The 14,682-nt window shown below is 33.3% G+C and overlaps 1 protein-coding gene across 1 annotated transcript; it reads right to left on the bottom strand.

Annotated features, from left to right (window-relative positions):
• Positions 1 to 3,725: 3,725 nt before the first annotated feature.
• LOC123563158 (multiple inositol polyphosphate phosphatase 1-like) lies at positions 3,726 to 14,679 on the bottom strand. Its single transcript, XM_045355780.2, has 4 exons — positions 13,794 to 14,679; positions 13,279 to 13,400; positions 7,597 to 7,718; positions 3,726 to 6,738 (listed from the first exon to the last, which is right to left on the bottom strand). The coding sequence occupies exons 1-4, from the start codon at positions 14,527 to 14,529 to the stop codon at positions 6,357 to 6,359; spliced, it is 1,362 nt and encodes a 453-aa protein (XP_045211715.2). The 5' UTR covers positions 14,530 to 14,679; the 3' UTR covers positions 3,726 to 6,356.
• Between the last annotated feature and the right edge of the window lie 3 nt (positions 14,680 to 14,682).

The following is a 14,682-nucleotide window of genomic DNA, read 5'->3' as shown; positions in this document are numbered from 1 at the left end:
CTAGAGAGGTCACAAGGTTTTTCTATTTTTAGACCTACTGACCTAGTTTTTAACCACAGTTGACCCAGTTTCGAACTTGGCCTAGATATCATCAAGATGAACATTCAGACCAACCTTCATACAGTTCCCATGAAAAATATGGCCTCTAGAGAGGTCACAAGGTTTTTTTATTATTTGACCTACTGACCTAGTTACTGTCGGCACGTGACCCAGTTTCGAACTTGACCTAGATATCATCAAGGTGAATATTCTGACCAACTTTCATGAAGATCCATTCAAAAGTATGACCTCTAGAGAGGTCACAAGGTTTTTCTATTTTTAGACCTAATGACCTAGTTTTTGACCGCAGCTGACCCAGTTTCGAACTTGACCTAGATATCATCAAGATGAACATTCAGACCAACTTTCATACAGATCCCATGAAAAATATGGCCTCTAGAGAGGTCACAAGGTTTTTCTATTTTTAGACCTACTGACCTAGTTTTTGACCGCACGTGACCCAGTTTCGAACTTGACCTAGATATCATCAAGGTGAACATTCTGACCAATTTTCATGAAGATCTTGTGAAAAATATGGCCTCTAGAGAGGTCACAAGGTTTTTCTATTTTTAGACCTACTGACCTAGTTTTTGACCGCACGTGACCCAGTTTCGAACTTGACCTAGATATCATCAAGGTGAACATTCTGACCAACTTTCATAAAGATCCCATGAAAAATGTGACCTCTAGAGATGTCACAAGCAAAAGTTTACGCACGGACGGACGCACGGACAGACGCACGGACGACGGACGCTGCGCGATCTCAAAAGCTCACCTTGTCACTTTGTGACAGGTGAGCTAAAAAAAAAACAGTAATTCCTTAAAAATGATTTGTAGCAATTCAAACTTTATATAGATATTCAGTCGAAAAATTCGTACTTGCAGGAACTTTACCGTACTGTGTATATCTAGCTTATTAAATACATCTACCCATCAAGTTCATTACAAAAATATACCCCAGATGGCAAAAATGACGGTATCAATTGCCACAACTTGTAACTAATGCAACATAAAGTTTACAAGTTTACACAGAATATCACTGCGGTCATGTACATAAGCCTTGATATAGTCATAATTTTGTCGAATGAATTTTCATTGTAGGCCTATCATAAGGAAGAGGCCCGGATAAAGAAACTTTTGACGGCGGAGGGGGGGGGGGGGGGGGGGGTGCACCAGTCTGGAACGAAGATGTCATCGCCAAAGTGCATAGTGAGGGATTTGAGGGATGCCATTGCCCATGTTAGGGGTGTGGGGGTATGAAATGGTGTCCTCTGGTGCATTTATTAGTGGGTGTACTCCCCTCATTTTAGTGGGGTCAGGGGGTTCTCCCCTGGAAATCTTTGAAATACAGGCATAAAATGGTTGCTTCCGATGCAGTTTTTGGTCTAATATAATAGTAGTAAGGAGAGCGTGGACCCGGCCCTGGATCCTGGCCTGCGGAATCTCATGAAACTTCAGAACTTATGTTGACAGCGATACATTTGTTGGTTTTCGTGTTGTTGTTTTTACGCTTGGTTTTACGTCACACTGACACAATTTAGGTCATAATGGGGACTTTCTAACAATCATCTAACTTTACAGGTAAGAAGTCAAAATTTCAAATTTATAAATATAACGCACCTTCCATAACCGGTAACGTCAAGGTTGTTTGTTTTTGTCGGTGATAGAAAAATCCCTTTTTACACGTTTTCTTTTAAAATAGCTGTATCGATATGTTATAAAGGAAACAAATTAACTATTTTTCTAAGATTTAGGTCTGGGCTCAAAAGCAAACTGAACCATTCCCGCCTTTGATTTAAATTTTATCCACGTAGTCAGACTGGCACGACAGCTAATTTGCTTTATCCACATTAAATTTGGAACTCAGTTTACTGGCAATAATATTAATTCAAATTTCACAGCTTTCTCATACTGTATCTACAGATAGTGTAAAACATCGGGGTAACATCCATTCTTAAGACATATCACATAATAAATGAACACAAAATGAACAAGGTCAGTTTTTATTTAACTTTCTAACAAATTGGAGTTTATTTTACTAAAATCAAGAAGAAACAACAATTTAACCAACTATTTGACAAACATTTGAAATAAAGGGACAATACAATTTAATTTCCTAACTTAAATTTACAAATCCTTTTATTAAAAAAACAACAACATTTTTGGGGGGATTTATTGATTTTACTGCTGACAAAAACGTAAACAAACTCAATACACACATCATATCAATAAGGTTTTGCATTCCTGATAAAAACATTAATACTAGTATAACTTCCTATTGTAAAACAAGTGAATGAAGTACTGCCATGCAGTATAAAGTCTCCTACTGGAAGGCATTTAATTTTATTGACAAGTAAAAACTAGAAGATGCTTTTGTAGAAAAGCACATGTCTCCCCCAAAGCATAATAGTAATAGGCAAGAAGTCAATAGGGGACATGAGCGGAAGTCAAAGAGACACTGATGGATGGCTTATTGACTGAACTGCAAAAGGGATCATCTACTTGGTCTGATCATCCCAGGAAGTTTCAACATTCTGGGTCAAGTGGTCACGTTAAGTTATGGCCCCTGTGACCTTGACCTTGGATAGAGTAACCCAAAAATCTATATGGATCACATACTCTGTACTGGTAAGTCCTATCACCCTATGAAGTTTGAATGTTCTAGATCAAACGGTTCTTAAGTTATTGATCGGAAATGGTTTTCCATGTTCTGGCTCCTGTGACCTTGACTTCTGATCGAGTGACCCTATCAATATGGGTCATCTACTCTTCGTGTCCAATCATCCTACCGGTATGAAATTTCAACATTCTGGGTCAAGTGGTTCTCAATTTATCGATGGGAACCAGTTTTCCATATTCAGGCCAGTGACCTTGACCTTTGATCAAGTGACCCAAAACAATAGGGGTTGCATACTCTGTAAGCACCATTACCCTATTAAGTTTGAAGGTTCTAGTTCAAATGGTTCTCTAGTTATTGATGAGAAATGAAGTGTGATGGACAGCCCATGACCTGACCCTTAATTATGTGACCCCAAAATGAATTGGGGTCATCTCTCATGTTCAATCATCCTATGAAGTTTCAATATTCTGGGTAAAGTGGTCCTCAAGTTTGTTGATCGGAAACAGTTTTCAATATTCAGGCCCCTGTGACCTTGACCTCAGATCGAGTGACCACAAAATTAACAGGGGTCATTAACTCTGCATGTCCAATCATCCTATGAAGTTTCAAGATTCTGGGTCAAGTGGTTCTCAAGTTACTGACTGGAAACAGTTTTTGATATTCAGACCCGTGTGACCTTGACCTTTGATCAAGTGACCCCAAAAACAATAGGGGTCATCTACTCTGTTAGCCCTTTCACCCTATAAAGTTTGAAGATTCTAGGTTAAATGGTTCTTCAGTTTTTTATCGTAAATGAAGTGTGACGGACGTATAGGCAGACAGATGAAATGATGGACGGACATATGTGTATCTATGTGGCTACTTTTGTTCTCTCTATTTTTCTTTTAGCCACGTAAAATAAAAATAGCCACATAATAGCCTATGGAATGAATGACATCAAAGAAAATGTACAGTTACCTATTGTTCCTATAGCCAACTAAGTATGCAAATGTTACCATGGAGAGATGGACGGATGGATGGGCAGAAAAGCACAATCCTATAGTCCCCGAAACTGGTTTTCAACAGTTTTAAAAATCAAAATAAATATAAAAAGTTTTGATTACTAATGGACACTGAATTTCATAATATTCATTCATTTTTTACACTTCAGTTGTTGAATACATTCTATGCACATACATAATGAGTATTATAATTCTACAACATTAAATAAAATGGTAAATACAATTATTATTATGTTAACAGAAATAACTTCCATATTCACTGCTGTCAAAAACATAAACAAAATGTGCCCAATACAACAAAAGTCTGAGATTCGAAAGATAATGAAGAATTGGTCATGTACATGTTTTGATAAGCATCAGTCATAAAACTACAGCTGTCACAGGAGTGACGAATTATACCCCCACAATACGGCCTTGTCACAAAAGTAAGCCAATGTCAAAGTCGAACCTCAAAATCAATAGGTGTTATCTGCAGGTCATGACCAACCTTCCTATCAACTTTCATGATCCTAGGCCCCTAATGACCTCGAAGTCTAACTTGACCTGTATTTTATGATGTTATACCTGTGTACCAAAATTTATGATTCTTGGCCCAAACGTTCTCAAGCTATCATGCGGAAACTGTTTAACTGTTTCGGGTCATTGTGACCTTTACCTACTGACCTCAAAGTCAAACTTGTCCTGTATTTTATGATGTTACACCTGTGTATTTAAATCTATCTAGCCATTCATTAGTTATTGTACGGAAACCACAAAAACCAACGGACCAACAAGCTCACTCCTATATACCCCCAAACTTCTTTTGAGGGGATATAAAAATGCATATCACTGGCCAACATTTAAAAATACTGATTCTATATATTGGTGACTTTGGGTATCTTTTTTCATCATTAAGCACAAGAATTTATTCAGCAATTTTATTTTAAAGAAACACTAATACAATCTTATTTGATAAAATGTCAAACCAAAAATGACAGAAACCAGAAAATCTAAACAAGAGGGTCATTCACCATAAAGCACTCAACTGTGTAAAAGGGTATAAGGTAATGGTACAAATACAGAGTTAGATTTATATAAATATCAAGGCTCTAGCTCTTATGGTTCCAGAGAAGAAGATATTCACAGTTTCTTTTGCATCTGCCTATATATATATATATACACACACACATACACACACACATATATATATATATATATATATATATATATATATATATACATGTCACTCACATGGGCATGGCTAGTTTTAGACCTAGGGCAACAATTTGAACAATTACAGTAGACAGTAAAACCCTGATATCATGCACCAAATATCCAAAAAATATCTGTGTAAAATTGTTTTAAAATTGGGCCTGCTGTTTCTGACTAGAACATTGTTAAATTTTCCAATAAAAACATATAGGGAACAAGAGCTGTCAGTGGACAGCGCGCTCGACTATTCTCAGTGCTTGATAGTATAATATAAGCTATGAGTAAAACTTTAACATTACAATAAGCATATTCTAAGTCGAAAAGGGGCCATAATTCAGTCAAAATGCTTGATAGAGTTGCCTCCTCCTTTTTACAGACTGGGGTCATGATGGTAAACAAGTATGCAAAATATGAAAGCAATATCTCAATGGACTTTGAAAATATTTGGGGTGGTACGCAAACTTTAACATTACAATAAGCTTATTCTAAGTCGAAAAGGGGCCATAATTCAGCGAAAATGCTTGACAGTTGCCTCCTCCTTTACACAGACTGGGGTCATGATGGTAAACAAGTATGCAAAATATGAAAGCAATATCTCAATGGACTTTGAAAATATTTGGGGTGGGACGCAAACTTTAACATTTGTGTGACGCTCATGCTAACGCCGACGCGAGTAGGCTAGCTCCCCTATTCTTCGAATAGTCGAGCTAAAAAGTGACTGCCATGTTTTAAGACAAATCTAAATCATTTGAACAATCTTGGTAGAAGGTCACACAAGGATGGAAGATGGATACAGCGTGATCACAATAGCTCATCATGCTCAGGTCAGCTAAAAGCAAACTTTCAGCTTTACCAGTTTTATTATTTACATATAGATAACTGTTCAAAATACCAAACCAACATCTTTTCAACTTTAATTTGTTGGATCATTTAAAGAAAATAATAATTTTATTTACCTGTCAGAACAGTCAAGCTAAAAATTGTACCTATGAATATACATGTATCATACACTAGAGACATGTTATGTATATCACAAATATGTATTGCAGAGGTAATTTAAATACATTTGAAAATGATTTTTAGTTTTAGTATAAATTATGAGAATATAATGCATAGCTGTTACTTCTTAATAGCACTGGTAATAAAATAAATGCAAATATAATCATGACATACAAACATAATAAAATTAAAATTATTTTATCATTGTAAATAAATATGTGTAAAATAGTTTTAGAAATTATGGCATCAACTCAAAGAAATAGATGTACAGATTCAGTCTCTTTTAGTTCACAGCTATACAGACATTGTTAAGAATTTGTGTCTTGTACAAAGTGGCATCACAATCATTGGTTTAAAAAAGATTTTTATCGGGCCTGCAATATATTCAGAGGGTATTGTTATACAGGCTATTGAATATATGCTTCAACCTCAAAAATATGTAAGATTATTGTATATGTCTCTGGAAAAAATGCAAAATTTTGTAAAGAGGTACATGTTACATTACATCACAATTCATCATGTACCTTAGTTCTGCAGACATTTTCAAAATCACACCGATCAACATGATGGGTATACATATCTCTAACTTTACTGTAACTACAAACATAGTCCCCACATGCTGGAACGATAACAGGCTCTTCATTCACATAAAAGCGTAACACAAAATCATTAACACTCGGTTCTGGTTCAGTTTCGTAATCACATTTATATAGCACCATGGCAATATTTGCAGAAAATGGAAGAATTCTACTGGATTTGAACACTCTATCTTTCATTTCATGAAAATTGGAGTCTAGAAGAGGTGATGTGTCATTGAACAGACCCAAGGCAGCATACAGGGGTGCTAAACTCTCTGTGTGACCGAAATAGAAGGTTGCAACATTTCCTCTGTAAGTACAGAAAATGGTGAGTTAGTTAAGAAAATCAATAAGTACTATGCAGAACAGACTTCTAATATTCATTGTCTTTAAATGTAATCCTTTGCAAATCACAAGTTTATTTTGAAAACTCAAAATTTTATAAGTAAGTTTTCTTCTCCTGTTTATTTCTGAGCTTTCTGCAGCCACCTGGCTAGTACTTTGGAGATCTTCTCTCAATCAAGAGATCCTAATTCAATCTTCGAGTGTACAAATGTTCTTCAGTATGTTATGCCAGATGGTTATATTTGAAGTAATTTATCCTTCACTGCTGATTTTAACCAGGAAGTTGTCATTTACTTGCAGAGAACGAGTACTGTTATGAAATACAGGAATACTGGTTATGTAGACTGACTGCTGTTAAATAACTCAGTCTTGAAAATTGCCATTAAACCCATACCAGAGAAGCCTATATTTAAAATCATCAACTTCTGTTGCAAAGATTACATCTTAATGTATTGGACCCATAATAATTATCAACCAATTAAATATTCACCATATATGATTGTGGCATTCTCTGGTTTTTAAAGAAAGTTATGTGCTAGCTCAGGTATATTCACATCCAAAGAATGCCAAATTGTAAAATGAGGGTACTTATATGGATATTGCCGAGTGTCATTGTGGGTCCACTACCTTAAGACTTTGAGCTTCTAATGAACTGACTTATTCATTGACAATTTATTCCCTTCTTTTTTGTATGGAACAACTTTGTGTTACATTTGTGTCAGATACAGTGTCTTATTTCTTCCTGTCATGTCGAGTAAAGAGAATAGAAAAATATGCATGTATCTTAAAGCTGATGAAATACAGATATTAACAGAAACAATACCTCTGATTCCTGTTATTTAGTTGACTTGCTATGACTTTATCAAGTGCACCAAATATTTCTGTCATCAATGGACAGGCCATTTCTGCAATCACAGGATGTCCATATGCTTTCTTCCAATATTGCTGCAACAAACATAAGTAGCAGGTATATAAAATGTCAAAAAAATATGTGAGCCATGCCATGGGAAAACCAACATAGTGGGTATGCGACCAGCATGGATCCAGACCAGCCTGCGCATCCGCGCAGTCTGGTCAGGCTCCATGCTGTTCGCTAATAGTTTCTCCAATTCCAATAGGCTTTAAAAGCGAACAGCATGGAGCCTGACCAGACTGCGCGGATGCGCAGGCTGGTCTGGATCCATGCTGGTCGCATACCCACTATGTTGGTTTTCCCATGGCACGGCTCATGTAGTTAATCTTTTGCAATGTGCACAATATTTAAAACTCCCAGATTTCATTAAGTTAATTTCACCTAATGTTAAGTAAATATTTTAGAATTTTACTATTATTTGCTAAAATTAGAGTAATGTACAAGTAATCATATTGTACTAACTATATCTTAATGTTCATAATCATCAAGAGGACCATGATGGCTACAAATCACTCACCTTGAATGTATATCATGACAAAAAGTTTCATGTAAGGTAACATAAAGCAGTTCATGAGAAGTAGTCATTTTAATGTTTTATTATGTTTAGCTCTGGCAGTACCCACAAGGGATCAAGCAGGAACATTTAGCAGAAAGTTGGGGAAAGTCAATACACTGATAATACAGACCAAGTTTGGAAAAGTTACATCATTTAAGCACTTGCTAAGAATAGGTTTAGACCTGAGATGACCTAGATTTTATGGAGACGGTCACACATTAAACCGGAATCCACCTAAAAACCGGAATACTCTTCCCATAACCGGAATACACCTGTATTTTTTAAGTTAAAGGTATTTTTGAAAGTTTTTGATATAATTCAATCATATATATCATAAATAATTAACATACGAAAGGAAAATAAAATACGTTCACGCAAAATGACTATACGAGATTGAAGTTCGGCAACCGCGCGGGAAATTTCCATAACCGAAATACACCCTATTTTATTAATAAATGGTAGTTTTGTAGGGTTTATTGCAGAAATCATTCGTGTATAATATAAATAATAAGTTTACAAAAGGAAAATAAAATACTTTAACGCAAAACGATTTTATAAGAGATTGAAATTCGGCGTGCGCACGGGAAATTTCCATAACTTAAATGCACTCGTCCTTTTTTAAAAAGTAATATTCTCTTATATAAACACTTTTTATCCTTTTTTTGTAGGTTGTAGAACCATGTTCAATCAGATTAAACATGAATGAATAATTGGAGAATTTTATTAAAAGTTAATTCTGTATATACATACGAGATTATAACTTTACGATCTTACGGAAATGTACGCTTACGTCGCTATGACAAGATACCGGAATGTTGATTATTGGAAATTATTTATGTTTCTTCGCATTTCATTTAACAAATGAAAAAGAAAACAATTTAAGATAAAAAAATATCATTTATCAAATAAAAAGGAAAATAAATTATGAATTATAAAATAGCAATTTTCGATTTTTAAATGAATTATAGACAAAATACGAGTGGCATAAACCGCGCTGATCAGAAAGGACATAAAATGATCGGAAGGGGCATGTCACATGTTTATTATTGGAAATTATTTAATTATTTCTTCATATTTCCAGGAAGGTCTAATACGTATCAGTTATTCCAGATATTTCGTATTTCGTATAACAAATAAAAAGTAATAAATTAAAAAATATATCGATATTCGATTTTTAAATGAATTATATATAAAACACATGTCAGACAAACATTATCATTTCTGGCTTAAGTTTCATCAAGATCAAGTAGAAAATGTGGCCTCAGGGAATTAGGGTCTGCCTTAATACAGTAATGTACAGTAATGTAGCAAAATGATGCGTAATGGTGCAAAATGGGGCGTAATGTATATATGAATTTAATACCAGAGCTAAAATACTTGAATAGTGGCATCTTTTATTGCATATAAAACATTTTATATCATAAACTGAGAAAAAAAATGTATAAATTGTAAAACACATTATCTAGATAGCATTCAAAGCTCGGGTCGGCGTAATGATGCCCCGTAAGTCTGGTAGAAGCGTAATGTATATATGAATTTAATACCAGTGGTAAAATTCTTGCACAATGACATCTTTTTATGGAATATAACTCATTATTTTTATAAATTAATGAAAAATATTATTTTGTAAATGGTAAAACATATTATTTGCATAGCATTCAAACCTCAGGTCAGCGTAATGATGCCCTGTAAGACTGGTAGAATCGTAATGTATGTATAAATTTAATACCAGTGGTAAAATGCTTGAACTATGACATCTTTTATGGAATAAAAATCATTATCTGTCATAAAATGATGAAAAATATTATTTTGTAAATGGTAAAGCATATTATTATATAGTATTCAAAGCTCGGATCGGCGTAATGATGCCCCGTAAGACTGGTAGAAGCGTAATGTATGTATAAAATTAATAACAGTGGTAAAATACTGGCATAGTGACATCTTTTATGGAATATAAATCACTATCTTTCATAAAATGATGAAAAATATTATTTTGTAAATAGTAAAATACATTATCTAGATAGCACTCAAAGCTCAGATCGGCGTAATGATGCCCTGTAAGACTGGTAGAAGTGTAATGTAGGTGTAAATTTAATACCAGTGATAAAATACTTGCACAATGACATCTTTCATGGAATATTAACCATTATTTTTCATAAATTAATGAGAAATATTATTTTATATGCGGCTAAACACATTATATAGATCGCTCTCGGAGCTAAGTAATGATCACCAGTAAAGCTTGTAGAGGTGTAATCTGTGTATAAATTTTATACCAAAGGCTAAAATACTCGCTGAGTGACAAGTTTTATGGACTACAAAAAAAAATCTATGGTAAATTGATATTAGATATTTAAAAAATATATATATAAGGTTATACTTGATCAACTAAAATTATATTAATATCAACTTAAATTCCTAAAAGTTACACTATTACTAACGTGAAAGTCATAATTTGAACATTTTCTTGAACATAGGACAATATTGACTTAAAATACCTTTCGTGTTAATTGAGATCCTAATTGGTGCGGTCTTTTAATAATTTCAGTGTTGTTTTAAACCGACATATTTTTGTCAATCAAATATGACACGTGCGACATACACGGTAGTTGATTAAAGAAGACATGTGTGATATACACTGTAGTAGCACGTTATCGTTCCTGCGTTTGATTAACAAACATTCCTCGATAGTGCGATATAATTTTGATTTAATCAAATATGATACAATGTAATGGTTTTTAAGAATTTGATCCGCGGTATCCTTTGAAAATATAAAGGCATTTAATGGCTTTATAATATATAGAAAATGATCCTGAATAAGACTTTTAAAGAAATTAACAAAATCGCAAAAAAAATTAATGCTGTTTATAAATAACTTTTCATTGCCTTCTTCGTGTCTGTTGATACTTCTTTGTAGTTAGACATTTTTATAAATTCCTTAATTGTAATTCATAACATTCTTGAATATATACTGAATTAGTTTTACATTTTCTTGTTTCTAGTTTTAGGATCAAATCATAAATATTATTTGCCGAGTAATTATAGACTGAAAATGTAAAGTAATATATAGAGGCGTAATGTATATTGTGTATTTTTTTTTCACCACAGCATTGATGTGTTCAAACATAAGCAATGAAATGACCGCAATATTTATTTACTAAATCTATTTAGTAGAGCAAAAGGATTTAAAATTACCAAGACATCACACTTTTTACTAGTTCCGACTTTTATGTCTTTGTCAAAAATAAAAACGAATTAAAACGGTAAACGCAAAGTCTATGAAATATGGAAAATGTTTTATCAATGTTATCAAACTTTCATAAGTAGTTGATATTTTCGGTATTACTAATGCTGTGTATTTTTCTTACGTATTCGAAAGTTTAATTACATATGCATTTGACTTTGAATCCTTACTGTCGTATCTTCTTGAACTAGATTTAAAATATCTGTGAATTCTTCCCCAAAATCTTAAAAAGATCGCATGAAATAAGTCAAACATGACTGTATAACACCTAGATTATTAATAATACATTTTCGAAAAAATATATATAGTGTTATATTTAATCAACTACAATTATATCAATATCAATTTAAATTCCTAAAAGTTACATAATTACTAATGTGAAAGGTTCATGCAATTATTTCCATAATCAACACATTCACGGTATCGTATTTCACAGGTAACCCAACGCATTTTTTTCAATCAAATATGACACGCGTGACATACACGGTAGTTGATTAAAGAAGACACGTGATATAACGATAGTAGCAGGTTATTGTCCCCTCATTTGCTTGAAAAACATTCCTCCATGATGCGATTTGATTTTGATTAAATCAAATGTGACAATGATTTTTAAGAATTTGAACGGCAGTATCCTTTGAAAATATAAAGACATTAAATGGCATTATATCAATACATAGGAAATAAAACTTATATTCAAATGTCAAATTATATTCAAAATAAAATAGTATTTTTCTTTATTATTATACAAAAGATAAAGGGGAAGGAATGTCTAAATTTGTATAAAAAATGCGCAAACATTGGAAAAACATTGCCTTAAATCCCTGCTAATTGCTGCAAATTATGGAAATTCTAATAATGAAAGAAATTTACCTTTAGAGGGTAATATCCTAAAATATTTAGAGAATTTGGTTTCAAACCAATATGAACAAAATCGCAATAAAAGTATATTGTTTATAAATAATTTTTCATTGCCTTAAAACAGTCCTTCTTCATGTCTGTACTTCTTTGTACTTAGACATTTTGATAAATTTCCTAACTGTAACACATAAAATTATAATACTTGAATATATACTTAATTATTTAACATTCTTATCCCTATTTTATCAAATCATTAGTATTATTTGCCGATTAATTATAGGCTGTAAATGTTTTGTTGCTAGTTTTGAATATACCTTTGCCTGATTTCTAGGCTATAAATGCATAATTTAGTAGTATAAAATCTTTTTCCTTCCATTAAAACAATCAATAACCAAGATAAATCTACATTACGCCCAATTCCCCTATTCATTATATAGCATTACGCCTCAGTATGCCTCATTTTGCATCATTACTTAGATAAATATACATTACTGTATTAAGGCACACCGCAGGGAATTATTTTTCTATGACTTGACTTTGTGACCTAGCTTGGAAAACTTAGCCTAGTACTTTGAGAATAGACAGTCTGGTTCTTTAAAATGTCTGATCCATGTCAAAGATACGCATGAAACTAGCTGTCTTTCCTGTGCATCTCTGAAAATTCAAAGCTTGGACTGGGATTCGAATCCCTGACTTCTGGATTGAAATTGAAGTGTGTTATCACTAGACCATAGGGTGAAAGTCATCCTTATGTTTTATCAATTGAAATTATATAGATAAATGTAACTGAGCATTTTTAATATATCAAAACAAATACAATTACAGGATACAAACTTGACAAACTGACAGTTGTTTTTCCAGATAGGCATTTTAACCTGCATGCAGGACGAGTACCTTCTGATCAGGGCAAGCAGAAGTAGTGCAAAAACTATACCTTCAAATCATTGTGATATTCTATGACCTCTCTATCTTCATCGGTGAGAAGATGACACCAGTCATCTTTTTCTAAGATGATCATCTCAAAGGTGCACCAGAAATAAATCAGTTTCAGTTCACCTGTAATACAGACAAGAAAGGCAAATATACATGTCATCAGTTAGTGAACTAAAAATTTGAATACTATCTAACATTAAATTTTTAAGCCTTCCCTTAATCGCAGTCACTTAAACAATTGTTAAAGGAAGTGGAACAGGTGCAAAAGACTTCACTGTCCAATTGTTCTTGGATGCTTAATTTATTAAGAATATAATCATATCACAACATGGTCAGTGATGTTATTTATAAAAAATCAAGTATTTGACATGAATGCAAAGGGAATCACAACATAATGAAACGTTGCTACATCAGCATCTGCTCAGTTGAATCTCAGTAGTTTTCTGTATATCTAAGGTTGTTCCTAACTGCAAAATTTTAAAAAGAAATAAAGAAATAGTAACCTAAAAGAATCACCTGCATTAAGTGTTGCATGTTCAACCCCTAATCTTTTTCGTACTCTGTCTACAACATTGTTCATTTCACTACTTATCTTAAACTTTTTGTGAAATTTCATATGTGATCTGTCATTTTCAACCTCCTCAATAAATTTACCACACTTTGTATGAAACCTTAGAATTTCGTCATTAATTATAGGCTTGAGATCGTCAAAGGCTTCATGTAACACTATTTCAGTCAATCCTTCATAGAATGAAAGAGCACTCTCTGTACAACGATCCTTGCTTGAAGATATAAATTTTACATTTTTCATGCTATCTCCATAAAGCTGCAATAAACGTTTGCCAAATCTCTGCCCAAGCAAATATTGCTCTTCTTCACCCTCATCAACCAATTGTTTTTCTTCACTTTCAGGAAAGTCATTCTCCCATTTTCTTAAGAAAGGGTATTCTGGACTTTTAACTGTAAGTTTAAGCTTTTCGTGAAGAGCAGTCATCTTTCTAATGTCTTTGTATCCAGGGTATCTTGCACCGTGTCTGAGAAAAGCTTGAACATTTACAGCAGCACAAGTTTTATTCCCGAATTTCGTGCTCATCTGTTCATTTAGATCAACATTTTTGTTCGTATCGTAGACCCACGAGTAAGCTGTTTTCGTTGAATATATATCCTTTCGAAAAGATCCCGAAATTACTAAGAAAACCGAAGAAAAGTAAATGAAAAAAAAGAAAACAAACTTCCCCATGGACGCTGCCATCTTGGATTGATGCACAAAACTACACAAATAAAATATCTATATGATACAATTTAATGAAATAAGCCATGAAAGATATCAAGTTGAAAATGTGTTGGTAAAATCGTTGCTCGAGATATTTTATATCTGATTGACTTACTGTAACTCAAAACATTA

This window comes from Mercenaria mercenaria, chromosome 2 (genome assembly GCF_021730395.1).
Source record: "Mercenaria mercenaria strain notata chromosome 2, MADL_Memer_1, whole genome shotgun sequence".
Lineage (NCBI taxonomy): Eukaryota > Metazoa > Mollusca > Bivalvia > Venerida > Veneridae > Mercenaria > Mercenaria mercenaria.
This window is presented reverse-complemented; position numbering and strand designations above follow the sequence as displayed.